General features: G+C 34.1%; 1 protein-coding gene across 1 annotated transcript; it reads left to right on the top strand.

Annotated features, from left to right (window-relative positions):
• The first annotated feature begins 24,990 nt into the window (after positions 1 to 24,990).
• LOC25480098 (transcription repressor MYB6) lies at positions 24,991 to 27,416 on the top strand. Its single transcript, XM_013587463.3, has 3 exons — positions 24,991 to 25,208; positions 25,387 to 25,516; positions 26,672 to 27,416. Exons 1-3 carry the CDS (start codon positions 25,076 to 25,078, stop codon positions 27,135 to 27,137), a joined length of 729 nt encoding a protein of 242 aa, XP_013442917.2. The 5' UTR covers positions 24,991 to 25,075; the 3' UTR covers positions 27,138 to 27,416.
• Positions 27,417 to 27,839: the final 423 nt, after the last annotated feature.

Below are 27,839 nucleotides of genomic sequence, written 5' to 3'. Positions count from 1 at the left end.
TTTTGATATTTATTTAATGTGCATGCTTTTCCCTATTATTTTGTTATGGTAGGATTTCTCACCCCTTATTTTGTTGTGTTGTTTTCTGTACGATGACTGTACCCTGAGTACAGATACTCAGGTTGACAAGGAGTAGCTGTGGGACGTTTTAGAGGATGGAGATGATGGGATGCCCTCCGTTTGGTTTTGTTATTAAGTAGTTAAATAAGTTGTAGTCGATACGAGCTCGATATTGTAACACTAGGGTGGGGTTGGTGATTTAATTTTTAATTGCAGTTTAAGTTGAATCTTGGAAACTTTGTTACTTTCCTTTTATGATGTTAAATAACGTGAATAATCTTATTAATACAATCAGTGAATTGTTTCCTCTATTTGACAATCTTTACTATAAAAAAAGAAGTGGTAATGCTTTTATATGATTAATGATGAATTTGTAACATCCTCTCTATTAAATATATTTTTATTATTTAATAATTATTGTCGGGAATTAGGGTGTTATAGGCTCAAGATTTTATTTCCTATCGTTTTACCTTTCATTAAGCTATCCTGCTACCGATAGTAGGTAAAACTTCTTGTTTGTCTTTCATTAAGCTACCCTGATATCGGTAGTAGACCATTTTATTTCCTTTCAGTTTACCTTTCATTAAGATATCATGATACCGGTAGTAGGTAAAACTTCTTGTTTGTCTTTCATTAAGCTACCCTAATATCGGTTGTAGACAATTTTCATTTCTTTCGTTTTACCTTTCATTAAGCTATCTTGATACCTATAGTAGGTAAAACTTGTTTCATTTATTTTGGTTTACCTGTCATTAAGCTATCCTGATAGTGATAGTAGGTAAAACCTGTTTGTCTTGTCTTCATGAAGCTACCCTAGTATCGGTAGTAGATTATTTGATTTACTTTCAGTTTACCTTTCATTAAGCTATCATGATACAGATAGTAGGTAAACCATGTTGTTTGTCTTTCTTTAAGCTACCCTGATACCGGTAGTAGACAATTTTATTTCCTTTCAGTTTACCTTTCATTAAGCTATCTTGATACCGATAGTAGGTAAAACTTGTTGTTTGTCTTTCGTTAAGCTACCCTAATACCGGTAGTAGACAAGTTTATTTCCTTTAAGTTTACATTTTAGTAAGCATTCCTAATACCGATAGTAGGTAAAATTGGTTGTTTGTCTTTCATTAAGCTGCCCTTATACTAGTAGTAGACAATTTTATTTCCTCTAATTTTACCGTTCATTAAGCTATCTTGATACCGATAGTGGGTGATGACGGTCAATTTGTTCCCTAGTAAACCTGTTCTATCCCCCAACAGATTTGGATCCTTTTCTTTAACGAACTCGGGTATCCTTCTGTTTGGTTGTATCCCCAGTCGGGTCATCTTCGTCGTCCTGCATTCATACTTGCATCGCGTGCAATCATAGCATTTTAAACTGGTCAAAAATGGCGTACTCTGTATTTAAGTATCTTCGACCTATCGAATTAAAAAATTTCATTTTTCAAGTCTCCGTAATGAGGAAACTTAAATAAGCGCATCTGTCATACCCCATTTTTTACTGTTTAATTCTCATTTTTACTCGTCATTTAAAGCCGAGAAGTTTGGTCGTTTCAGATGAAATTTCGGCAGAGATGTATTTTGGTTCAGACAAAATTTCTTTAGTTTTATATGTCCAAAGTTTTTGTCCTTTATGTCCTTAGGTATTGTCTAGCAAGGCTCTTATGTCCAGGGGCATTTTTGTCCGAAAACTAGTACTCTGCAGATAACAAGATCACTCTCTCTAACCCTAAGAATACAGTGCCAAATCACGCTCAAAAGAGGCCAACAAATGCAGTATAAATAGGAGAGCACGGAAACGAAGAGGGGGACTGAAAAAAACCCTAATTAGAATCATCAAGAAACGGCGGCCAAAAACCTTTCTCATTTCCAAAATCTTTAAACCAAAACCAACACAATAACAACACCACAAATCATAATCACCTCAAACCCAGACAGAGGATTCGAATCGTATACGTAAGGAAAGAAAGAAAAGGTAGAAGAGGGTTGCCGTTTTCATTCCATTTTTTATTAAAAGAACTTTAGATCAAGGTTTTTTTCGAAGAGCTTTTTCTAAAATAATGTTTTCGGTTTTGAAGAGTGGAGAAAAAATGATCTATAAAAAGTAAAAGATTTTTAAAAATGGGTGAAGTTAAGCCTTCCGGCACAGTGGCGCCGCCTTGTTGGGCCGGCCGCCGCGGTACCGGAAGCAATATCTGGCGGTGGTTTTATTTCAACGAAGAAGAAGAGAGTGAGAGCTTCTCTCCCTAAGCTAACCTTAGAGAGAGAAGGGAACATGAGAATATACCTTTTTTGCTGAGATGCTTTTTAAATCCTTTCTTTTTCTGATCCTGTGTGCGCCGTTTTTCTGTGGTCCATGCGCCCTCGCATCTTTATTTTCTCAGATCTAAATATGACGGTTTGAGGCTGGATCAGATCTGAGCCTTATGATCAATCAGACGGTTCATATCTGACCTGTTTGAGCCCATTTGGATGTTCTCTTAGCCCACTGATTTTTGTTTTTAAAATCCCCCCCCTTTTGATTTTGCATCTACTTTTTCCTTTTAAAATTTTTCTTTGTTTTCTAAAACTCTAGTTAATTTTAGTTGTTTTATTTATTTATTTTACTACTTTTTTTTTCTTCTTATTTTAAGCGCACATATTTGGGTGCAACATTATTAGTTTATTTATTGTTTTTATCTTTTTATTTACTTTAATTGCTTTATTTTCTTCTTAGTTTATTTTATTGTATTTTTTTGCTTTCATAGTTTAGTTTATTGTTTTTTTAATTTTTTTAGTCTTTTATTTATAGTTTTATGTAGTTTATTTTTTACTTTTTAGTTCATTTAGGACTCTAATCATCTCATGCATTGTTATTTAGTATATTTATTTAGATTTTTTAGTTATTTCATGCATTCGTAATTTTATTATTTTTTTCATTTTTAATTTATTCATTTATTGTGATTTAGAATGTATTTTAGGGACAAAAGGTAAATATATAAATGAGAATATTGTATTGCATACATATTTATATCATTTCAAGCATTTTATATTTATTATGCTTTAGAATGTATTTTAGGGACCGATGTAAATATAAATGAAAATTGCATTGCATGCGTATTTATTTATTCCGCTTTATGTCAAAAATGAAAACGTCAAAAATAGTGTAGTCGATTTCAAGGAAAAAGGGGGCTTTCATTTGGATCCACCGTCCTTATGAAATCTTTTGCGCTTTAGTTTAGTTTATCATGCTTAACTTCTTAGACTTATTAGAAAAAACGCAAAAATCTCAAAAACATTCAAATATTCAAAATCACAAAAATATCTTTCTTAACAAACCTTGGAATTCAAATCAAGTGACTTTACTTTTTTAAATCAAACTTCAATCAATTTTATTCATATTTAGACTTTTTTTGAAACTTTAAAATCAATCAAATCGCATTTTATTCTTCTATGCCATTTTGGCTTCTTATCCTCTCAAAAACTTTTTTTCAAACTTTAAAATCAACCAAAACAAATCACTCGCCTTTTTACCCCGAACTACATGATTTTGATCCCATTCGGGTATGTAGGCAAAAGACTTTGTCTTTTCAAATCAACAAAATAAAAAAAAAAACATTTTCATTCTTTACGCTTAGACTTTTTAGGCCTTATTTACTAGCAAGTAACATTTTAGCACAAGATAAATAAAAGCAAGAGGTTTCTATATAGTACTATAGACGTTTACGGTGTGCTAATACCTTCCATTTGCGTAACTAACCCTCAAACCATTAATCTCTTAAAATATAGGGTTTATTCGATCTTTTCCCCTTTTCCTTGGAAAAAATAAAAGCTCGATGGTGAACTAAAAATTGTGAGTCAACGCTAACCAATAACTTGATATCCGAAAATCACCGCGATACCCTTAAACAACTTTTTTACAATGACGATCGTTCTTAGTGTCACTAAAAAAATAATTTAGATTATATTTTTCTTGTTATATTGTTGGTGTCATTGAAATAAATAATCATGATTCGTTTGCTTTGTTATAACTTGAAAGCAACAAACATTTATATTTTTAGTTTTAATCCAAATCAAAATTTCATAAAAAAAAAAAAAAAAACACGGTGAAATTTTTTCAAACATTGACATAATAAAAAGGGCGAAAAGACGGGCACACGTGAGTGTCCTTCTTTTCACTAGTAATTATAATAATAATTTGTTATATGGTGAGAGTAAAAAAGTATAATTAATTGTTATATAATTATAATTATTATTATAATTTTAGTGGAAAAATAATGGAAGTGGTAGAGTTTTAGTTGGCTTAGCATTGGATGTTACCAAATAAAATTGATAGGATGGTATTGACTTAAGATAATAGAGTGTACTTTTTAAAAGGTTTTTGGTTTGATTCTTTTATGTGTCAATATTAATAAAATAATTTAATTTCTTCAAAAAAATATATATATATTTCACACCGTTTTTCTTAAAGTAAGGTATTAAATAATATTTACAAGTTTGCCACCTTCTACTTAACACCAGTTTATTCTTAAAATCAGGTTTGGAAGGTTACCAATAAAATTAAAATTTTCGATATATTTACAAAATTGCCACTTAACTCTATTTCACACCTCTTTTTTATAAAAATAGGTATAATAGAAAGAATTCTTATGTCAATTTTGCACCAGTGAATACTACAGGTAGGATTGCATACATGGATACAAAACGGGATCAACCAGCAATATTATGACTCTATTTTGTAGTGTTCTTATGATGTGTTAGACATCTGATTATTATGTTATTAGTATGCAGTTATTATGTTATTAGGCAACAGTTACTATTAAGATTTATTGAATAAATAGGAAAATCAAATGAAAAATCAATAGCCATTTTATTTTGAATTGGATATTGGTTTGGGAGAGACCAAGCTCTCGAATTCTTGGAGGGAGAGATCCAAGACATTCAATTTTCTAGAGAACCGATTGTATCCTATATTCCTATTGTGTCATCAATAATAGTAAGTTATTTCTGTTATATTTTTATGTTTGGTACCATTTTCTATCATGATAATTCAGAAAATACGTCTTAAATAACTTAAATATTAAAACTAACTGTTAATTGTTTGCCTTTAATATCTTTCGAGTGAAGTATAAGAAAAAAAGTATAAATTTTCAAGTTCAAGGGCATTTTGCACTTAAGTGTAAAACTTTAGGGGATACTTGTTAAACGTCATGTTGAATAACAGAAGAATCTGATGGATGAGGTAAATTAATTAACGTTGTACAATTTTAAGAAGGTAATTGAAGTTTTATTAAAGTCAGATAGTAATTAACGAAACTTATAATTTCTAAAAGATAACAGCCTATTTACTCCAAAATTAACACTAGTTACGTTGTCGTTATTCAAATAAACTCGTGGGTAGTGTGCATTCTTGAATGTTGTTGCGTATACGTGGTGCCCGTTTTGGTCTTGGTCCCCCATTCCATGGCATTCTTCATTGTTTTGTATTAATCGACATGTTTATTTAGATGGACCATTTATCCTAACAAATCCACATGTTTATATTCAAGAACAAAGCTAATGTATTAAAAACAAAATATATTTATTATTGTTGGTCCTACGACAGTTTATTGTCAATAATTTAGAGGGTTAGAAACCACACTGGAAACCCATTGTTTTTGAACATGAGAAAGTCTTATCCAAACAAACAATATATTTTTTTGAGAGCAAGGGAAGCTAAGAGCATTATCCATTTTAGAGTAAGAGCAAACATACAAGTGATTTTATACTTACCCGATATTTTTTTATTAAATATGTTTTTAGTCCTTATATTTTGCGTCTATTTGAATAATGGTCCATACATTTCATTAAATGTTTTTAAAGTACTCACATTTTATCTCCGTTATCAAAATTAGTCTCTGCTATTAATTTTCTAACGGGATGCTGATGTCGCAGTCAGTGGGTTTCAATTATTTTAAGGTTAAATATGTTTTTGATCTCATCATTTTGCGTGACTTTGAGAAATATTCCTTACGTTTTAATAAATGTTTCTAAAATCCCTAAAATAATAAGGACTATTCTTCAAAGTCACGTAAAATCTAGGGACCAAAAACATATGTAACCCTACAATAATTGAGACTCACTAACTCCCACATCAACATTCTGTTAGAGAGTTAAGAGCATAAACTAATTTTCATAACCGAGATAAAATGTGAGGATTTTAAAAACATTCAATAAAATGTAGAGACTATTCTTCAAAGGGACGCAAAATGTAAGGACTAAAAACATATTTAACTTTTTTTTTTAAGAAACTGCTTACACTACATTTTAACTTAAAACTTTAAATTATTCTCACTTTTTTTTTAAGAAGCTAAACCAACCCCCTCAAATTGGCATCAGAGATAATCGAACTTAAGACCTTGAGGAGGAGCATACTCCTAGATTCCAAGCCAATACCACTGGGCAAACCGAAGTGGGTTAAAATTATTCTCACTTATATAATGTAGAACCTTTTTTTCACGGAATGTAGAACTCTTAACAAGTTTAAACCCTATCTACTGCACTCACACGACAACAGAATACAGCATTCTCTTTCATCTTTTCCAAAACTCATGTGTGTAAAGAGTATTGTCACCATCACACGAAGCTACTAGCTTATGAAGTGGTAGCTACTAGCTTAAATGCAATACATGTGGGGAAGACGAAGACCAATAGAAGTCTACTCTTTTGTACTCCTCCAACATCAAAACAAAGGCATGCGCTTATATCTCTTTAGAGTTGAATTATATGTACAACCAAATTTGAACAACTAATGTAACATTTTTTGACATTGTGAGGAGCACGCAAATCGAAATTATTAAAAAATATTAAAAAATCCAAAAGAGTTGTTGATTGTACCAAAATAATATTCATATATCATTCCTCATCTGTTTATTTGGCCGTACTCAATAGTAATAAAGATATTATTTTATTATTATTACAATTTAAAACATAGGATAAGATAGGTTGGATCAGATGCAATAATTTTTCTACCCTTTTTTTTGAGAGAAAATTGTTCAGCCCTTTGAAAGCTATATTATTCAATGTGTATATCCATCACTATAGTCCTTGTATGAAAATGCATTTTCACATCTACATTTTCCCATATAGTGTGAATGGGGAGACCTGAGATCATCATCAAGCATTGACTCAAACACACGGCTTGCACTGCAGGAGAAAGATGCTACTGTTATCCTCGATTATTGTTAGTAATTATTGATTATTTGATGTTTTAAGAAGGTAAAATGAAATATATTAATCAAATATCTTAGTCTTTTCAGCACAAATAGTACAAAAAAGGCTAAGGAATAAAAATATTTGTTACATCAGCAAACAAAGAATCGAAGCGATAAAGCCACAATAAAAGGCATGCGTAAAAAAACAAAAATGAAATTGTTGTTAAATGAGAAGTCCCAAACAAAGAAGATGATTTATCCACCATGTATGATAATTGAAAGCAAAACTTGGATGATATACCTTTAGATGCCAGCAGAAGGAAAGAAGCGTAATTATTGATTTATGCTGCGAATGAGATCCAATCCCTCAACTTCATTATCACTAATAAACTCCTTTACTTTAGTAACCAAACCAACTTATATATATATATATATATATATATATATATATATATATTCTGGACCAGTTAAAAGGATCTTAGTCCCATTTTCTTAGGTCCAATACAATCCAAGCCCAAATACCACGTTTGGCAACATTACTCGCAACACACCCCTTCCCCGCGAACGAGATGCACAGAGCAAGCGAGAACAGTTCAAACGAACTGCAACGTCTCTTCGCAAGTTCCCGCAAATCTCTCTTTGGAGGTTACACTTCCCACAATTTCGTAACCGTCGGACACACGTGTGCCATTACAACGGCTCTACAGCCACCCACCTCTATATATAGGGGACTCTTAACAGTCTCTAAGGTAGAATCTACTCTCCCTCTAAACCCTCATTCTCTGATCTCTACTGAATTGAGCATCGGAGTGCCTCAAGTACACACACCCCCGCAGTTCCAAGAAGCACTTTTGAAGTACTTACACACCACTTAAACCACCGCATTCAAAGCACCGACAGTCACCTTCTGATCAGGTACGATCAGTGGTGCCGTCTGTGGGAAATACAAGCTCTACCAATTTTTACGCTACTAAAAACCAAAGCTTTCCAAAAAAACTACCATGACTGCCAACGGTACGATCTCACAGATACTAAGGGAAGTTCGTGTCCTTTGACGGGACGGAATGACATCTTCACCTTCTGTTATGGGTACACCTCGAGGTGATGCCATACAAATAATCCCTCAGCTGTGTATCCCTCTCGAAGAAAGGCCTCTGCAAGGTCCTCTACGACCTACTGAGACACCAGAGAATGCCAGGCCAATAGGTGCCCTCGTTCACAACCTAATCCACACGGTTCAACGACAAACGTCGTTAATCGAGTAACGAAGCGCGTCAAACGCCTGATGGATCTGGAGCAAGCGTGTCAACTGGTCCAAGCCAAACGAAATCCTTCCCCAGCACGTAGTAGAAGAGGAAGGAGCCCTCGCCCCTCACGTTCCAGATCCCCTCGGTATTCATTGAGCGTCAGATCTCCAAGCCACACTAGGATGTCGACGAAAAGGAGATCCCCCAAAAAATCTCCTCCGAGATGATCTCCTCCAAGAAGATCCCCCCCAAGACGCAACAGACGCCCTTGGTCCCCTTCCAGTTTCGAGGACAACCGTGATGCCCGGAGCAACCGTAATGCTTACGGTCCATTCACACGGTGCATCGGAAAAGCTCCTATCCCCCATGGACTAGAGAAGCCTCCTCTGATGGATTCGTACAAGGGAAAAACGGATCCAGACAAGCACATTGAGAACATTGACGCGGTTCTCAATTACCGATCGGTGCAGACCGCCGTTAAATTGAAACTCTTCGTCACCACATTAAGATGAGGAGTCGTTACGTGGTTCAAGAACTTACGGAGAAACTCCATTGACTCATGGAGCGACCTCTGTGACGAGTTCACCACCCATTGCACTGCTTCAAGGATTCAACCAAAAACTATGGCATCCGCTGAAGCTACTATCCAAGGAAAGAGTGAACCTCTTCGAGACTACATCGAAAGGTTCAACAAAGAAGTTCTGCAGGTACGAGGTGCAGCAATGAAACGCTACCTTATTGCCAAAGGTCTGTGCGAAGGCACAGACGTTAAGAAAGTTGTCTACCTAGGTATGAAGAAGAGTTGTACGCGGACAACCTTAACAAATCCAGTAAGGAGGAGCCTGCTCATGAATCCTCCAAAAATCCCTTCCATGAGAAAAAGTAGGAAGGCAAAGTAGCTCACGAGAGCAAGGGACCTAACGGTCGCTTCACCGAGTATATACCCTTTCCCATGTCCAGAGAGAAGATCTTCGCTGAAATCGCAGTAGCTGATCTGAAGGAAGCTGACTTCAAGTCACCAAAGGCTCCATCGCAGGAGAAGAAATGGGTCGATAAAACCAAATAGTATCGATTCCACAAATGCCACGGGCACAATACTGATGATTGCATCCACCTAAAGGATGCTATTGAACTCCTCATTGAACGAGGGCGATTCAAGCTGTAACGCCCTCTTTGAATTATTTATTTTATTTAATTGTTTAATTGAGTCTATAATTTATTAAGAAGAGTTTAGAATATATTATATGATTATATGATTTATTAGGTAGCTTATCATATTATTTAATAGAATAAGATTTGAAAATAAAATAATATTGAGTTTAAGGGTTGTTATGAGATTTGAGAGAGTTTTGGGGAGAAAGAGAAATAAGATAAAATAGAATAAAGGGTTATAAATAGGAGAAACCTAGTTTAGAACGAAAAAAAAACATAACGTACGATCAATTTTGGAGAAAAGGGAGAAAAAGCCAAGCAAAGGGAGAAAGACCCAGAAAGCGGCAATTTTGAGTTATAAGGTAAGGGTGGGACTAACATTCAATAATCTTAAGTCATTGATTCTGAAAATTGGATTTAACATGTTGTAGGTTTTAGTTTTTTAGAATTTGAGAATTAGGGTTAAAAGTGATTATTTGATGATTTTCTAAAATAATATTTTGGGTCAAGTTTTATATGGTTTTGAGTCTCTTTTGATGTATATAAATGTTTAGACAAACTTTGGGATCAAATTTGGGCATATGGAAGTTAAAATTGAGATTTTGGGGTGAAAAATGGATTTTTCCCGAGTTGTTATCTGACAGCATGTCCTGTTTCATGTTCTTGTGTCTTTGTCATACGTTTTTGTTTTGAATTAGCCTTTGGTGTAAACATGAAAGTTGTAGATAATTGTGTTAGCTTTCCAGTGGCGTCGGTTTGACTTGAAAATGATTTTTGGTGACATTCCGTTTATGTGAATACTCTGATTATTTTTATGAAATTTTTATATTGGGAAAACGGGGTGTTACACAAGCAGATCGTAAAGAACCCAAAGTCAGAGAAAAAGACCATTGAGTCATCGCCGATGACAACGAAACGGACAAGGTAGTCGCCATGTACGTGGATCATTTGGGTGATTTTCCTGACAACGTGGAAGTCGTACCCTACTCATGCAGCTGGGAACAGTTTCCATCCGTCAACGTCATCACGGGAGGAACGATGAACATCTCCATGGGAAGCATGAAAAGAAATTTTGAAGAACTCATGAGCGTCAACCTGCTGGTCCCCTCCAATTCCAACATAGGAGGAAGACCACCGTTGGTGTTCTACGACTCTGAACTTCCCGATGGGGCCTCAAACGCAGCCATTCCTCTGCTTGTCCAAGCATCAATGGCCAACACCGACGTCCGCTGAGTCCTGATTGACACAAGGGCCTCGTGCGACATCATTAACACCGGTTTGTTCAAAACTCTCCAACTGACGAAGAAAAACCTTTCTCCATACGTTGGAAACGAACTCTACAATTTCAACAGCTCCCCACTCAACCTTGAGGCTACGTAGAGCTGCTGGTCACCTTTGGCGAAAAGGAGGCCAAGTAGACAATAAAGATCCAATTCCGGGTGATTGACTATCCATCTCTCTATAATTGCATTATAGGAAGAACCGGACTTGCCCAGTTAGGCGCTGCATGTTCAATCTCTCATCAGAAGTTGAAGCACCATGCAAAGGATGACATCATCACCTCCCTGAATGGAGACATCAAAGCTGCTTAAATATGTTTCCTTCAAGCAAACAAAACCCAGAACTCGGTTTCCCAATCCGTCAAATCTACTGAAGACAAAGGGAGAGCTGCTGCGAGCCTTCTGAATGCAAACTTGGTCGAACTTGACCCCAGGTTCACCAAGGAAGAACTTAAGGAGAAGAAGAGGGAAAAGAAGAATCTGCTCAACGCAAAACTTCTTAGACCTATTCCTGACGGGGAATTCGAGCTGGTCCCTTTCGGAGACGACCACTCATAGAACTTGAATATCGGCAAGGATCTTCCTGAACTTGGCAGCGCACAGCTGGTCGCTTGCTGAAGGGATAATGTTGATCTATTCGCCTGGAGCGCATTCGACGTGCCAGGAATCGACCCAAGCGTCCCCTGTTACTAGTTGACAGTCGATCCTGGTGTTAGCGTTGTAGCCCAGTGATGTAGAAAACAGTCACTTAAAAAATCAGAGGCTGCAGAAAAAGCTGTAAAAACCTCCTAGAGGCAAACTTTATTTCTGAGGCCAAATATGTAACGCCCTCTTTGAATTATTTGATTTATTTAATTATTTAATTATTTAATTGAGTCTAAAATTTATTAAGAAGAGTTTAAAATATATTTATTTGATTATGTGATTTATTAAGTGGCTTATGTTGTTATTTAATAAATTAAGATTTGAAAATAGAAATAAGATTGAGTTGAGAGTTTGTTATGAGATTTTAGAGAGTTTTGGGGGAGAAAGAGAAATAAGATAAAATAGAAAAAAAGGTTATAAATAGGAGAAACCTAATTTAGAAAAAACATAACGTACGATCAATTTTGGAGAAAAGGGAGAAAAAGCCGAGAGGAGGGAGAAGACCTAGGAGTGCTGCGATTTTCATCTATAAGGTAAGGGTGGGACTAACATTCAATAATCTTAAGTCATTGATTCTGAAAATTGGATTTAACATGTTGTAGGTTTTAGTTTTTGATTATTTGGGAATTAGGGTTAAACTGATTATTTGATGATTTTCTAAAATAATGTTTTGGGTCAAGTTTTATATGGTTTTGAGTCTTTTTTTATGTATATAAATGTTTAGACAAACTTTGGGATCAAATTTGGGCATAGGGAAGTTAAAATTGGGATTTTGGGGTGAAAAGTGTGTTTTTTTCCCGAGTTGCTCTCTGACAGCATGTCCTGTTTCATGTTCTTGCGTCTTTTTCACACGTTTCTGTTTTGAATTAGCCTTTGCTGTAAACATGAAAGTTGTAGATAATTGTGTTAGCTTTACAGTGGCGTCGGTTTGACTTGAACATGAATTTTGGTTTATGAGTTATGGTCAAATTACTGCACGTAGGTCACAGTGAATTTTTATGAATTTCAACACAACTTTGTCCGAATTTGAAATGAAAAATGTATTGATTGGTACAGAATTGGTCTTAGGTGTAAACACGAAAGTTGTAGGTATAAATGTTAGCTTTCTAGTGCCGTTGGTTTGACTTCAAAAGGATTTATAGAACTTGAGTTATAGTCAAATTACTGCACGTAGGTCACAGTGAATAATTGAATATGATTGATGAATTAGTATATGAATGTATATGTTGTGAATACGATATTGTCCATGATTGATGAAGTGTTATATGTATATATGATGTTTTAAGATGTTGATTATTATTTGATGTTGTTATACTGTGATGTAATTGTATATGCATTACTTGAATTATATGTGAATAATTGAGACGTTGTTGACTTGCATTTGATATTATTATGTCATGCTGTTTTTGTATACTGTTGTGTTACTGTTGTTAATTAACTAAGCTGCATGAGTCGGTCTAAGTTGATTAAGATGATGAAGTTCCAAATTATTGGATTATATAAGAGGTTGTCGATTTAAGATATTACGAGGTCGAGTCCATGCATTAGCATTTCATTGTTGGGGGCTTGATGCCCTAGAGCCTTTGCTCAATTAAGTTGAGGGCTTGATGCCCTGGGAGCCTTTTTACGCTCAAATAAAGTTGAGGGCTTGATGCCCTGGGAGCCTATTTACGCTCAAAGATTGGTACCACATGCATGATTAGAAGATTAAGTTGCATAGTCAAGAGGTTAAGTTGTCAAGTTGTCAAGTTATCAAGTTGTCGAGTTGTTAAGTAGTTAAATCATGAAATTGCTTAAAGCTGTGATTCTTTATATGAACTATTAAAGAAGTGAATTATGATATATTATTATCTATGATGAATATTATGATGATTACATGATGTTGTCTATGAGTTGTTAAATATGATTGATGATGCTTATGTTGTTAAATGTAATTGATGAATTATATGCTTAATATTATTGTTTGTGAAATCTCACCCCTTCTGTTTGCCCACCATGGATAACTAACAGGTAACCAAGAATAGTTGATGTCGTGTGAGCTTTCTCTCTCGTGTGTCTTAGGTGCTCTGATACGTAACGGGATGAGATCTTTCGTTATTGCTTTTCTATTCCTTACGTATTGTTTTTGAAGATTTATGACTATGTTTTTAGATTGGATTTTTATGAGACATTTATGAAGAAGCCTTCGTGCCAAAGACTGTTTTAGTTATTGAATAAATTCCGCTGCGAAGTATTAAAGATTTTGTTATTGAATTTTAAAGGATAAATAGTTATTTATTCAATTTATGATTTTAAGAAAAGAATGTGACATTCCGTTTTATGTGAATACTCTGATTATTTTTATGAAATTTTTATGTTGGAAAAACGGGGTGTTACAAAATACACTACATGGCTCCCCAATGTTGTACTTGTCAAGAAATCTAATGGAAAATGGCGTATGTGTGTCGATTATACCGATCTTATTAGGGCTTGTCCTAAAGATGCATCTCCTCTTCCTAACATAGATAAACTCGTAGATAATTCCACCGGCTATAAACTTTTATCTTTCATGGACGCCTATTTTGGTTACAACCAGATACCCATGGCCAAAGAAGCTAAAAAGAAAACATCCTTCATGATCGAATCATGGAACTATTACTACAACGTAATACCCTTTGGTCTATGAAATGCGGGGGCTACTTATCAACATATGATGAACAAAGTCTATGACAAAGAACTCATGGGTGACATTCTTGAGGTTTACATGGATGACATGATTGTCAAATCTCAACAAGAGATTGATCATGCCGCTCATCTCAAAAGGGTGTTCGAACAAACCTGAAAGTACAACATGTGACTCAACCCTGAAAAATGCACTTTCGGAGTTCAAGCGGGTAAGTTCCTCGGTTTCTACCTAATAGAAAGAGGAATTGAAGCGAATCTGGACAAATGCCGAGCATTTACGGAGCTCCCCATGTAACATCCCGATTTTTGCTAGACTATTTTCAATTGTTTTAATATGTATTTATATGTGCTCATGTGTAATTATTTATCATTGGGTGCATTTTAATAGGTTTTAATGCAAAAAAGGTATTTTGGTCATTTGGTCATTTAGTAATTTCACGGTGAGGATTATTTTTAGTGTTTCAAGTGAGAACCTTTATTTTACTAAGTTACTAGTGTGGTAATTAGTTGTGAGCCGGTAAGTGATCGTTGTATTAATTTTACCGTTAAGTGAGTAGAAACATTTTAGAATTAGTGATTGGGTGAGCTAAGCCCACTAAGGCATTAGGGTTAAGCCCATTTGAGAGGAGCCTATATAAACCCTTGTCTTTAGAGAAAATAGGTTTTCATTTCATTTCATAAGAATTTTGAGAGAGGTAGAGAGAGAAAGTTCAAGAGAAAAGGAAAAGGGTCAGAAGGGAAAAAGCTTGAAGACTCAAGAGGTGATAGAGATTTTAGGAGTTAAATTGAGGTTTTTGCTAGGATTATTGCTAATTGAGGTAACGGGGTTAGATTTCAATCATAATCACTTAGTTAATTTCTTCTCTCTTTTGCTATGCATAAGTGATTATTTGAATAAGTGATTATTGTGAACCTAATCTTTGAAATTCGTGCTCATGTTGTAGTGATATGTTTGAGTATGTTAATTTGATGGTAATTGAATTGTTGATGATGAAATTGCATGTTCATGATGTATGTAAATAAGTAGTTTGTGAGTTATGCTCAATTGACGAATTATGACATGTTGTTGTTGAATTGTGATGGGATGCATGATTACAAGTTGTGGTTGAGGTTGATTATTGATGATAATCTTATTTCATGACTTGGGTATGAGTTATGTTGAGTTGTTGTTGAATTGTGTTGAATTGGAAGAAATGAATTGTTGTTGTTGTTGTTGAAGACTTATTATTTTGAGAAAATCAATTTAAACAATTTTATAACTTATTCAAATGCCACAAAACGAGTGAGTTCGATGTGTTAGAGCCTCGGGTTATGCCTCAGATCATTTTTTATGATTGGGGGTTTTAAACATTCGATTTTGAGGCGAAATTGGCGAAAACACGCGGACGAAACACGCGAAAACGCGTGTTACGGAGCGATGCGCCTGAACAAGGGCACTAGGCGCCCATAAGTCAGAGAGCTAGTGCTAGGCGCTGCACCTCTAGCGCCAGGCGCCCAGTACAGGACAACGGGAACGTTGTTCCGTGTTCGGGTTCTTGGGGGTGGTCGTGTAGGAGTCCTAGGCTATCGTTTTGAAATGTTCTTTTGCTGTTTTCACTTACTCTTCTACTAGAACAAACTTGGATTTAATGAAATTTAAGATTTTCTATATGGTTTGAAACTTGAGTTTGTGTCATTTCATTTTTTGGAAATTGTCAGAACTTGGAGTTTTGTGAACAAAAACGGTTGCAAGCTTGGTCTACAAATCATATGGGCTTAGGCAATGCTTGTAAAGTTGGTACTATGTCTTAATCACACCAATCTTGATTTTTGGGTAGGATTGTGGAATATATGAAACTTTGGGTTTTCTCATACGAACTTAGGCTAATCTTTGAACTAATGATTGATAGTTCGTAAGTGGCCTATGCTCATACTTATATGATTGATTAAGATTGATTTGTGAGTTTTCAAACTTGAATAAGTTGTCTAGCTTTGAAAATTATCAATGTTGGTCGTTTCGCCACTTGATACTACCATGAGATGCGTTTATCAGTCAACATACATAATAGTCTCGACGCTTTATTATTATCCTAATTAATATTAAAGCTTGACTACGGATACATTTAAGAATAGCGTTCTTTATGATAATGTAATCTCATGATTAAGTCACACTTAATATATTATTACAAGAACTATCTATTGTAAGGACTTTATTAACATTACTATAAATATAATAAAGAGTGTCATATATTATTCAATAATAAAAGTCATGATGCATAAGATAAGTTTAACAGAAACTATTGGCCTTTTGGGCTTACACCAACACTATATACAAATAAGCCTTGATGTCGTCGAATGCTTTTTGATGTCCTGGTTCCCATTTGAAAACATCTTATTTCCTCAGGATTCTTCCCATTGGAAGGTTTTAACAATTTACATATGAATGGGGGTCATGGTTGCAATTCAGCGATATTAACTTCGCTTTCCTTGACAAGACACCAACCAACGTCGAAATCTTGGTTGTTGTTATCAGTATCGACATAAGCAACCTTCTCTTTTTTACCACCATACTTGCTAGCCCTTGCTTTTTCAGCTTTAAGTCTTTCGACTTGTTGAACTCTATCTGCTAGATGTGCCATATCTCTTAGATACTAAATATCTAATTTCTTTCGAATAGAATAATCTAGACCGCCAACGGCCATTTCGACTAATTCATGTTCAGGCACTTGGGTAAAACATCTAGCTTTGAGAAGCCTTAATCTATTCAAGTAATCGTCAATAGATTCTGTCGTTTTACGTTGAACACTTGCCAATTCTTTAAGACTAATCTAGAATTGTCCCATGTAGAATTGTTCATGGAAAGCCTTTTCTAATTGACTCCAAGTAAAGATGGACCCTGGAGACAACGTTGTATACCAAGTAAAGGCATTCTTTGTTAATGAACTTGGGAAGAATTTCATTCTCAAGTTCTCATTGTTTGCTATGTCACCCGCTTCTCTCAAGTAACGAGCGATATGTTCAACAGTGGATTCATTAGTTTCTCTACCAAACTTGGTGAGTTTTCCAACCCCTAGGTAATTCCTCCATTGTCACATACTCGGGTAAAGGTGACACGAACTTAGGTCTATGCAGACCCAAATTGAAACCATTTTGAGTCAAAAGGGTTTCGACTACGTTGGCAATATTGTTTTGACCCTGCAAATTAACTTGTTGGGCTTGCCTAACTATTTGATCAGGATCTTGGTTCCTTTGAACCAAAATTGGAACTCTTTCCTGTATCCCTGGCGCTGGTGGTTCGACCACAGGTTGGGGCACTGGATTGATAAGATTTCCAGCATTAGGTCTATTGACAGGCATTTCAACAGGCCTATGATTTTGAACTTGAGGTATTTGCACATTTCGCCTCAGAGGAGCACCAAAGAAATCAGCGATTCTGCCCATTTGGTCTGATAGTGCCAAATAATTGTTATGGGTATCCCTAATTAAAGGGTTAAATACCATTCCAATTTGTTGAATCAATATATTGACCATTTCATGGTTACTATCTACCATTTGTTATCTTAAAGCAACCAAAGAAGCATTGGTCAATGTTTATTGAGGATTTAAACCAGAAACACTCGGCCAAAGATAATAAAACTAAGGGTGAATCGCATATAAATTCCCTGAAACAACAGGTGGAATATTATGGAGACCCATCATAAAGGATGAAGGCATTCCATATGGTTGGTTCCTAAGATTTGACGGATCAAAGGACAATGGATTTTGAACTAACGGATTGCCAAAATTCACGTTAGATTGTGTAACTGCTGCAACCGTCGAATTTGTAACGGGAACGATTGATGATGTATGAGCGGGAATTGTTTTCCCCACCGTTTCATTAATGTTTGCGCCATGGGATGGCGTCATATGTGGACTTTGTTGTGGATTTATATTTAATGATGAATTATCCATAGATGCCCTTGTGGGGCTTGATGGAGGATCATTACTACGAGTAGAGCGTACCATTTCTTGAAGTTTCTTTCTACTCCTCAAGAACATACACAACAAAAATCACTGAAGATTGAACACGAGGAACGACTTCAGACAAAAACACAAATCGTCCCACTGGGCGTGCCAATTTGTTTACCCTCGATTTTGGTAATTACTGAATTGGTTTCAAGACGAGGGCGAGCTAGATCAGCCAGAAAATCTCAAGACCGTTTGTGTTTGATTGTTCAACTTCGTTTGGTGACAATTCTAGCGAACTATGAATATAACCGTCGAAATCCAGAAATATGGTGAGAAAAAGGAATTGCATTAAAGTAAATAAAAAAAAGAGTTGGTACACAAATTCATACGCTATGGCTTGTTTACTCGTTTCTCCTTTTTGTGTGTGCGGATAGTTTGAGCGTGTAAGCTTTCGGTATGTTCGAATTGTGACCTATTTTCCATGGAGGAAAATACTACTTATACTAAGTAACTGCGTACGAACACGTTTAGAGAGTAACCTCTAATAACTGCTACAGGCGTATTTAAATTCCAAATAACGTCTCTTCGACGAGAAACCGCCATTTAGCTATTCTCCTCAATGCCAACCGCTCTTCGACGTCTAGTCGCTCCGTCGAACCATCCATTCGATCAGCAAATCTTCAGGTCTTCACTTTGACTATCGAACTTGAGGCTTAAGCTTGCTTAGTTCTCTTCGAAATCTGGGTCAAACTTCACTGACCACATTTATTATAGCCTGTTGAAAATACAGGCTAACAGTAATATAACCTCCCAATCCTTGATTTCACCAGCGATACTGCAAGGGATTTCACCTGTTCCGGCCAAAGCAAACGACGATTCCGTCTCCAGAGGCTCATCCCCCATCCAAGAAATGTCTGGCGCGGCAACCTCTTCCTCGTTTTAAATTCCAGCCATGGAAAACCTGAAAGATCAAGGAAAAAGTGAATCTAACATCCATATCCACCCTTCCTTCACCTATCAGATCAGCCACGGCGAGGAAGGGATCGAACATCTCCACAAAAGCCAGAGCAAAAAGAAAAAGCACGAAAAAATTACCGCCTTCACAGTATTTCCTCACAAACGAGAAGGAAAAACCAACGGCGAAGCTACGCCTTCACAGTATTTCCTCACAAACGAGAAGGAGAAACCTCTTTTATGTGGCAAGAAGAACTGTAGCTTATGAGCAAAACTAAAGCCTGTCGCCAATGTTTTCTTTCAAAATGCATAAAACAGACATCAAACACCTAAGAACTCCTTACACACGGCAGAAACCGCCATAACAAACGGCAGAAACCACCGCGTCGGAGTAACATCTACCCTAAAACATCCATTTCTATGGTTTCTTAAACAAGAAACTAAAGCAATCAAGCATGAAAAACAAGGGAAAAGATGTTGTTGAAACAATACCTGTTACGATAGATGAAAAGATGGACTTGAAGTTGAGAAGTTGAAGGATCATAATGCTTCGTCTCTGAAAGAACTCTTAGAAAATGTACAAGTTTCTGAAATGTGAAGTAATGAAAGTAATCCAAACAGGCGTTTGAAACTACTTATACCCACTTCACAAACCTTTCAGAGTCATACGCTTACAATCTGGTACGGTCCTTCACATGAAACTCCTCACTCAATGACAAACTCACGGCCTATATCAGATCTATCCACGCATCCAATGGTCATGATTAATGGTAGCAGTTCCTAAAACATCAGGATTAAATCAACGGTTCTGATGACATCATGGAAACACAAACCAAGAACACTCTTCAGGCATTAGCTACTCGAGTACCATAATAGCCTTTACACGTGTCAATCAGAAACCAAAGGACATGTCTCCTCAATCTCTCCATTAATCACTTGTTGAATACAAGAACAATTACCGTCTACGAGCAGCAAATCTTGCCCGCCCTTAAGTCATCACTCTTCGCCAAGAGCAACGACTTGGGGGGCTACTGTTCTGGAGGTCAAAAGGATCTTAGGCCCAATACAATCGAAGCCAAAATACCACGTTTGGCAACATTACTCACAACACACCCCTTCCCCGCGAAGGGGGGTGCACGGAGCAAGCGAGATCAGTTCAAAGGAATTGCAACGTCTCTTCGCACTTTCCCGTGAATCTCTCTCTGCGGTTACACTTCCCACGATTTCGTAACCATTGGACACACATGTGCCATTACAACGGCTCTGCATCCACCCACCTCTATATATAGGGGACTCTTAACTGTCCCTAAGGTAGAATCTACTCTCCCTCTAAACCCTCATTCTCTGATCTCTACTGACTTGAGCGTCTGAGTGCCTGCAGGTACACATTCTTCAATGGAATTTCTGAAAGAAGCAAGAAACATATCCGGAGAGAGGACAACATGGTAGTGCTTTGAGTGAATTAATTTCAACTGTAAGATCAAATTTAATTGAAGGTTGAGATTTAGTGTCAACAAATTTGTTGACACTTGGTGTCAACGTATCCTAACTCTTTTTTTTTTATATAGGCTAAAAATAATTAAATAATCATCCAATATAAATCATATTATTTGTCAAGTAATTTACATGACCATCACTTTGTCTTAGTAGTAGAAAATATTATCTAACTTAAATATCGAAGAAAATAAAACTACACTTATCCAGAGAAAGGCTACATTAAATAGTTTTCAATTAAAGAAAATGACAAAAGAAATAAGAAAGTACATATAAAGTGGACATGTAAGAAATAAAATGTAACAAGTGAAGGAAAGGAAAGGACAAAACATGGGCTAATCAACGCAGGCAATGTTTTGTAGTTGGATGCAGAGTGCAACATTAAATGGTCAGGGGGTTCATAGTTGGATGATTTTTCAAAAAATTATTAATAGTTTGTTGATTTGTCTGAGTTATGTGTTGGTATATTAAGTTTAAGTAAGAGTCTCACATAGTCACATTAATAGGAAAGTGGATGTTGAGTACCTTATAAATGAGAGGATTTATAAGCTTAGGAGGTGTTTGTTTCATGGTTACAAATTGAATTCTCAGAAATCTAAGATGAGAATTATTTATTTTCATGTTTGGTAGACATGCACACAAAAATATTCCAATGAATGAATTATTCCTAGCAATATTATAATGTGGTGCTCATCACTTATAACCCATGTAAATTTGCACTCCAATTCTATGATATGTTCATTTTTCGTGACTGTCCAATATTCATTCATGCTAACTTATGCCATCATTCACTATAAATTTTCACTCAACTACTCGGTACCTTGCCAACCAACACCTCCATGTGCTTGTATGAAAATGTATTTTCCCATAGTGTGAACGGGGAGACCAAGGGAAGGATGCACGTTGTCACTTGTGCATGCTTTGTGCCCCCACTTTGTTTTTGATTTTCTCGGTACCCTTACTATTCATGGTTCTCCACCAATAGTCCAATAGTGTATAGTATCACACTAAAACTACCATTTTATACCCAAAAAATTACTAATAATATATGTATGCTATATTAAAGGCATTTTCTTCCCAAGTGATTTCCTTTATCAAAGGCAAAAGAAGAGATTTCATCAATAACCATCATAGTAGAGAATGTATATCTTATTTAGAAATAGGCGAACTCACAAAAAATTGTAAATATGTATTGTTTGATATTTATACGCATATATTGTCTTCACTACTCGAAATTCCTAGATCTGTCATTGGGCTGAGATCATCATCAAGCATTAACTCAAACATACGGCTTGCACTATTGGAGATTGAGATTGATTTTACACTCCAATTATTATTAGTAATGATTGATTTTACGTAGAGATTGAGATCCTATCCATCGGTGTTCCAAAAATTGATTATTATTTTTTGCTTTTACACTCCTTGAATCGGTGTCTTATATTTGTATGACGGTCATACAACATGTGTCAGAAAACTTAAACATGTAACACAATCTTTTTTCTTTGCTTCGACACACCTTGTACACATCCCAGACGTAGGGTCGGATTAGGCAAGTGAACCAAATTGTTTACCAAGTAATAAAGTGATAAAGTAGGGGTCTATACTATCTCAATTGATCGTCTATCCCACTGATGGCTAATTGCACTTGTTGATCGCACGGTGATCCTTATGTGTGGGGTCTTGTTAATTCAAAGTTAATTGAAACATATACTTAAATTGATGTTCTAGTTATGCTAGCAATGAACCGAACTAGCTCGAAAATAGTTCGAGATTCGGTTCGGTAAATAATTCGTTGAACTTAGTTCGTGAACCAAATGAGTCGAACGTGATTTTAAAATTAAGCTTGTTAAATAAATGAGTTGAACTTGAATTATGTGTAGTTCGACTCATTTGGTTCTTGAGACAGTCGATATATATATTTATTGTTGTTACCCATTGCTATATCAATTATAATCTATATCTATCTTATATATAAAGAAAACTACACCTTTCAACACTTTTGGATTGGACTTTTCTTTCCAAAAATACCTTCAATAAATTTAAATATTGAAACAAATATAACAAACATGATATGAATATATATATATATATATATATATATATATATATATATATATATATATGTTTGTTTTTTCCCCTTATCATTTAAAAAGTAGAGTTAAATATGTTTTTAGTCCCTATAAATATGTCCCTCTATTAAAGTAAACTCATATCTAGAATTCATATTTTTTAATAAAATTTTCCATAAAAATTCAAAATATTATAAGAATCACTTCAAAAAAAATTTAGAATTTTTTAACAAATCATGAATTTAATATGAATTTTTATATTTTTTACGGTTAAAAATTCATATTTAATTTGTGTTTTGTTAAAAAATTCTAATTTTTTTTAAGAATTTTTTTTAGAATATTTTATACATTTCTGTACAGTTTTATTAAAAAATACAAAAACTGAATTAAAAATAGGGACCAAAAGTAGTAATTGAAAATTTTTTAAGGACTAAAAGTTGAAGGAAAATTTTAGAGGGATTAAAATGAAAAGTTGGTATATTTATAGGGACCAAAAACATATTTAACCCTAAAAAGTTTAACAAAACTATATGAAAATATTTATACTTACTTTTTCATTATCTCAATTATACCCTTAAACAAATTTAAATTTTTTTTTTTTTATTGTTGGTGTCATTGCAATAAATAATCATAATCATAATTAGTTTATTTTTTTTTTGTTACAAACTAAGATTTAGGGTTTTGAGTGATTAGTTTGATTTGTTATAACTTGAAAGCAATAAACATTTATATTTTTTGTTTTAATCCATATCAAAATTTCATAAAAAAAATACGGGCAATAAAACAAAAGCGGAAAATGTCTTCTCGCTAGTTTTTATAATAAAAAGTCTACCCTTTTGGTAGTTATGGTTCAAGTCTTTCTACATATATACACATCCCAAATCATTTAAAAACGAATCATTTATTTATATTAGAATGAAGACTTTGAGTTTTACCAAAATACAAATATTGCTAAAATATAAAATAATACTAATATTGCAATCTCGCTTCAAATAAATAATTACGCACACGTCGCACTAACATATATCAGTATTCAATCTTTAAATACAAAAATACATCAGCATTCATATTTAATTCTATCATCAATATTATAGTAGTAGGAAAAGTTTAAGCACAAACACAAATAAAAAGTTTGGACACACTCGCATATATCCAAAAAAATAAATGAAAAAGAATTTAGTCATGTCATATAAATTTATTTCATTTACGAGTGTGTGTCTAAACCTTTTTTATTTATGTTTGTGACCAAGTAAGCATTTTTCTAACACACTTGGGGATTAGTTTAGCTTCTTCAATAAAAAATAGGCATTTTTCTTTTCAAGAAAAAAAGTTTAGCTTTTTTTCCATTTATTTTTCTTCAATTTATGTGAGTGTGCTCAAACTTTTTTTATTTGTGTATGTGGGTAAGTAAGACTTGCTCTAGTAGTAGTACTCTAAAAAAAATCATATTATATTAGTCAAATCTCAATAACAACATTATAGTAGTACTCCTCACAAAAAAAAAAGAAATTATAGTAATACTCCTCACAAAATACAAATAAAATAATAGTATTATATTAGTCAGATTTCAATAACAAGGCGAAATTAACCAACAAAAGTATATTGTCTACCATATATAATTTGGCGAACCAATGTAATTTTTTATTTATTTTTTGATGTAGTCAATTCAATGTTCCATTTTCGATATTTTGTTATATACTCCATCCGATCTTATTTATAAAAGAAAGTTTGGATAACAAAAGTTGATGTATCTCGTTAAAAATTAAATTCAGATACAACAATTTTGTTGACCTACCTTTTTTTATAAATAGGACTGGAGGGAGTATTCAAATTTAGTAATTTTTTTAATTTGGTGAACCACCGCAAGAAAAACTAGAATTGCATCCCCCTGTTGGGAGGAGTAAAAGAATAACTGCCAGCCACGCATACCAAGCAAACAAAGTTTTTGGTCGTTTAAAATGGCATAACATTTTTTTTTTATCAAATAGTCTAGTGGCTTTGAAGAGATAAGGAGTTTAGGATTTGAACTCTGACCTTTATATAATATTGTCATTTTAGCTAACAACATAGCTATTTTTGGAGGACCAACCACACATAACTTTACCAGACTCATATTTAACATCTAACGTATCTCAAATAAAATTAGAGTGAATAGAATCTACAAATAATATTTGTACAAAAAATGGAAAGAAAAAATCTATGAAGCATTAGGAATTTAAAAATAACGTACGCGGAAGCTAAAGATGACTTTGTGTTAGAATAATAACCTAATACTAGTACTCCTATATATTGGGGCCTAGCCCATTTCGTTTCACAAAAAACAAAAAATACAGATGGGTTTAATTAATTTAAATAATATCCCCACTATAAATATTGTGTATAATAAGCAGATAACTTCTGAAAATCATTAGGAAATGGTAAGAGCACCTTTCTATGACAAAAATGGTGTTAAGAAAGGTGCATGGAGTAGAGATGAGGATACAAGGTTAAGTGATTATATTCAGAAACATGGTCATTCAAATTGGCGTCAACTCCCCAAGCTTGCAGGTATATGTTTCATTCAGTATTTAATTAATATTTACGATTAATGTTAATGATCAACACTAATGTTAAAATTTCTCATTTTATGAATATCCTGCCTAAAAATACAATTTAAGCTTCATTAATTTAGGATTAAGAGTAAGAAATGTAAATATATATTTCAGTCAGTGCTGTTTTATTACAGGTTTATTAAGGTGTGGAAAAAGTTGCAGACTTCGTTGGTTGAATTACTTAAAGCCAAATCTAAAACATGGGAACTACACAAGCGAAGAAGAAGAAATTATCATCAAATTACACTACCAACTTGGAAATAAGTACTCCCCCTTAGTCCCTTTTTACGAGTAGTTTAAAAAAATTACGGTATTAAAAAAAATTGTTGCAATAATAAAGTTGTTTCAAATGTGTGTGACTAATTATTAAATTACTCTTAATTAAATACTCAAATACTCATTCCGTTGTCAATTATAAATAAATTTAATTTTTTATGTTCGTTCAATTAATGATGTATGTGGTCCACAATATGAACCATATACATTATTAATTGAAAAAATCTAAAAAAATCAAATCTGCTTATAATTAGCAACGGAGGGAGTATATATTTATTGTTAACTTTTCATATACCAAAACAAATTAACAGTATTATAAGGAGTATATTTCGAAAAAAGTAATCAATAGATCTAGGAATTTGTATATGATTTTATATTTAAGGACATTTTTTTTATAAACTACTCTTATAAAAAGGGAAGGAGGGAATTTACGATAAATTTCCAGTTTTGACAATTTTATTCTTCTTTTTTATTTTTGACAAATTGACAATTTAATTCTAGATTAAATAAATAAATAATATAATGCATATATGGGGTTTATGCTCCCTTAGTTTATTAAAAAAAATTATTTATATATAATAGTCAACTTTAGAGAGCACTAAGATTGCAGTTTTCCTATTGAGTACATTGTTTATTTTAGCGGGGATATGATTTGGAATATAGATCAACTAGATGGTGAGATGAAGAACCAAAACTGGAATGTTTAATTAAATATTATCCATTGGAGACTAAGTTATGGATAGATTTAAATTTAATTTGTGACAAACCAAAATAATATAAAACTAAGTATTGCTAGCTGTTGATTAATTGAAAGTTTATATTTAATCATAGAGACTTGCATAATTTTATTTTCTAGTTGATTTTAATTGAAAGTTTATATTTAATCATAGAGACTTGCATAATTTTATTTTCTAGTTGATTTTAATTGAAAGTTTATATTTAATCATAGAGACTTACATAATTTTTTTTCTAGTTGATTTAAGTGTTGACATTTAAACATTTTTTATCTTCTACTAGTATCTAATTGCAATGTCCTGTAGCTCAGCTGGTAGGAGGACAATGCATAAATATATGCAAGGTTTGGGTTTCAAACCCCGGCCACCACCAAAAAAAATATCTAATTGCAATTATATTCCTTCTTAGATGGTCCTTGATTGCTGAAAAACTGCCTGGAAGAACGGACCACGAGATAAAGAACTATTGGCATAGCTACCTAAAAACATGTTCAAAGAGCAAAAACTATAAGGAAACAATTTCTGAGTTGAAATCTAAACCATGTGATACTGTTGAAGAAAATGACACACAACATTTTGTACCACCTGAAAACCCTATCTCTGATGAAGGTAAAGGCTTCCATTATATTTTAGAAAGTTCAACAATAACCATATCCAGAGAAACATCAGTGGAAGATAACTCTTCACCTGCCTCCATCAACTGCCCTGTAATGGAAGAAGACAATGTTGCTCCATGGTTAGTGTTTGAATCATTTAGTGGAGATTTTTGGACTGATCCATGCACCCTAGATGATACATCCACCACTAATGAGATATCAAGTGAAGACATAGACTTCTTGATTCAAAACTTCTATGATGGTTCATATATGTTCTAGAATGGTCAAGTTCTTTGTTTGGTTTTTTCTGAGCTTTCTTTTAGGCTTGTTTGAGAGTTTAGCGAGGAAGGAAGGGGAGCGTTTTGGAGAAATGTGATTAGAGGAAAAAATTGATAAATCTTTCAAAAAAAATTAGTGTTTTTTTTTTTTAGGGAAGAGTATTTTTTTTTCTAGTGAATGATAAAAGAATACTTATGATATTCCCGTGAGCTTAACTCAATTGGCAGGGATATTGCATATTATATGCAGGGGCCGGGGTTCGAACCCCAGACACTTCATTTCTCCACAATTAAATTGTGTGAGTTTTAGCCACTAGACTACTTGACAAAAAAAAAAAGAATACTTATGATTAATATACTTTGTCTTGTCGAAATGATTAATATACTTTTAGTTTCTTGAGTATTATAACAATATATATTAGATCTAGAAAATTTAATCAAAACTCTCCAAAATCCTCCTCCAATATAATTTTTTAGTTCTCCAAATAAGAGGTATTTTATATTATTAAGAAAACTAAGCCCTCTCAAAACTCTATATTCTTTTCATTTCTTTCTTCCTTATTTTTTTCCAAGCCCTCCATTCCCCTCCGCTCTAAGCTCCCAAACAGAGCCTTGGTAATTGTTCTTTTAAAAGTCGGGATATATCCTAAAAAAGGTTTAAATATCATTCTTTTCCCTCTAATTTTTAACAAAAAGTCAATAA

This window comes from Medicago truncatula, chromosome 4 (assembly GCF_003473485.1).
Source record: "Medicago truncatula cultivar Jemalong A17 chromosome 4, MtrunA17r5.0-ANR, whole genome shotgun sequence".
Lineage (NCBI taxonomy): Eukaryota > Viridiplantae > Streptophyta > Magnoliopsida > Fabales > Fabaceae > Medicago > Medicago truncatula.
This window is presented reverse-complemented; position numbering and strand designations above follow the sequence as displayed.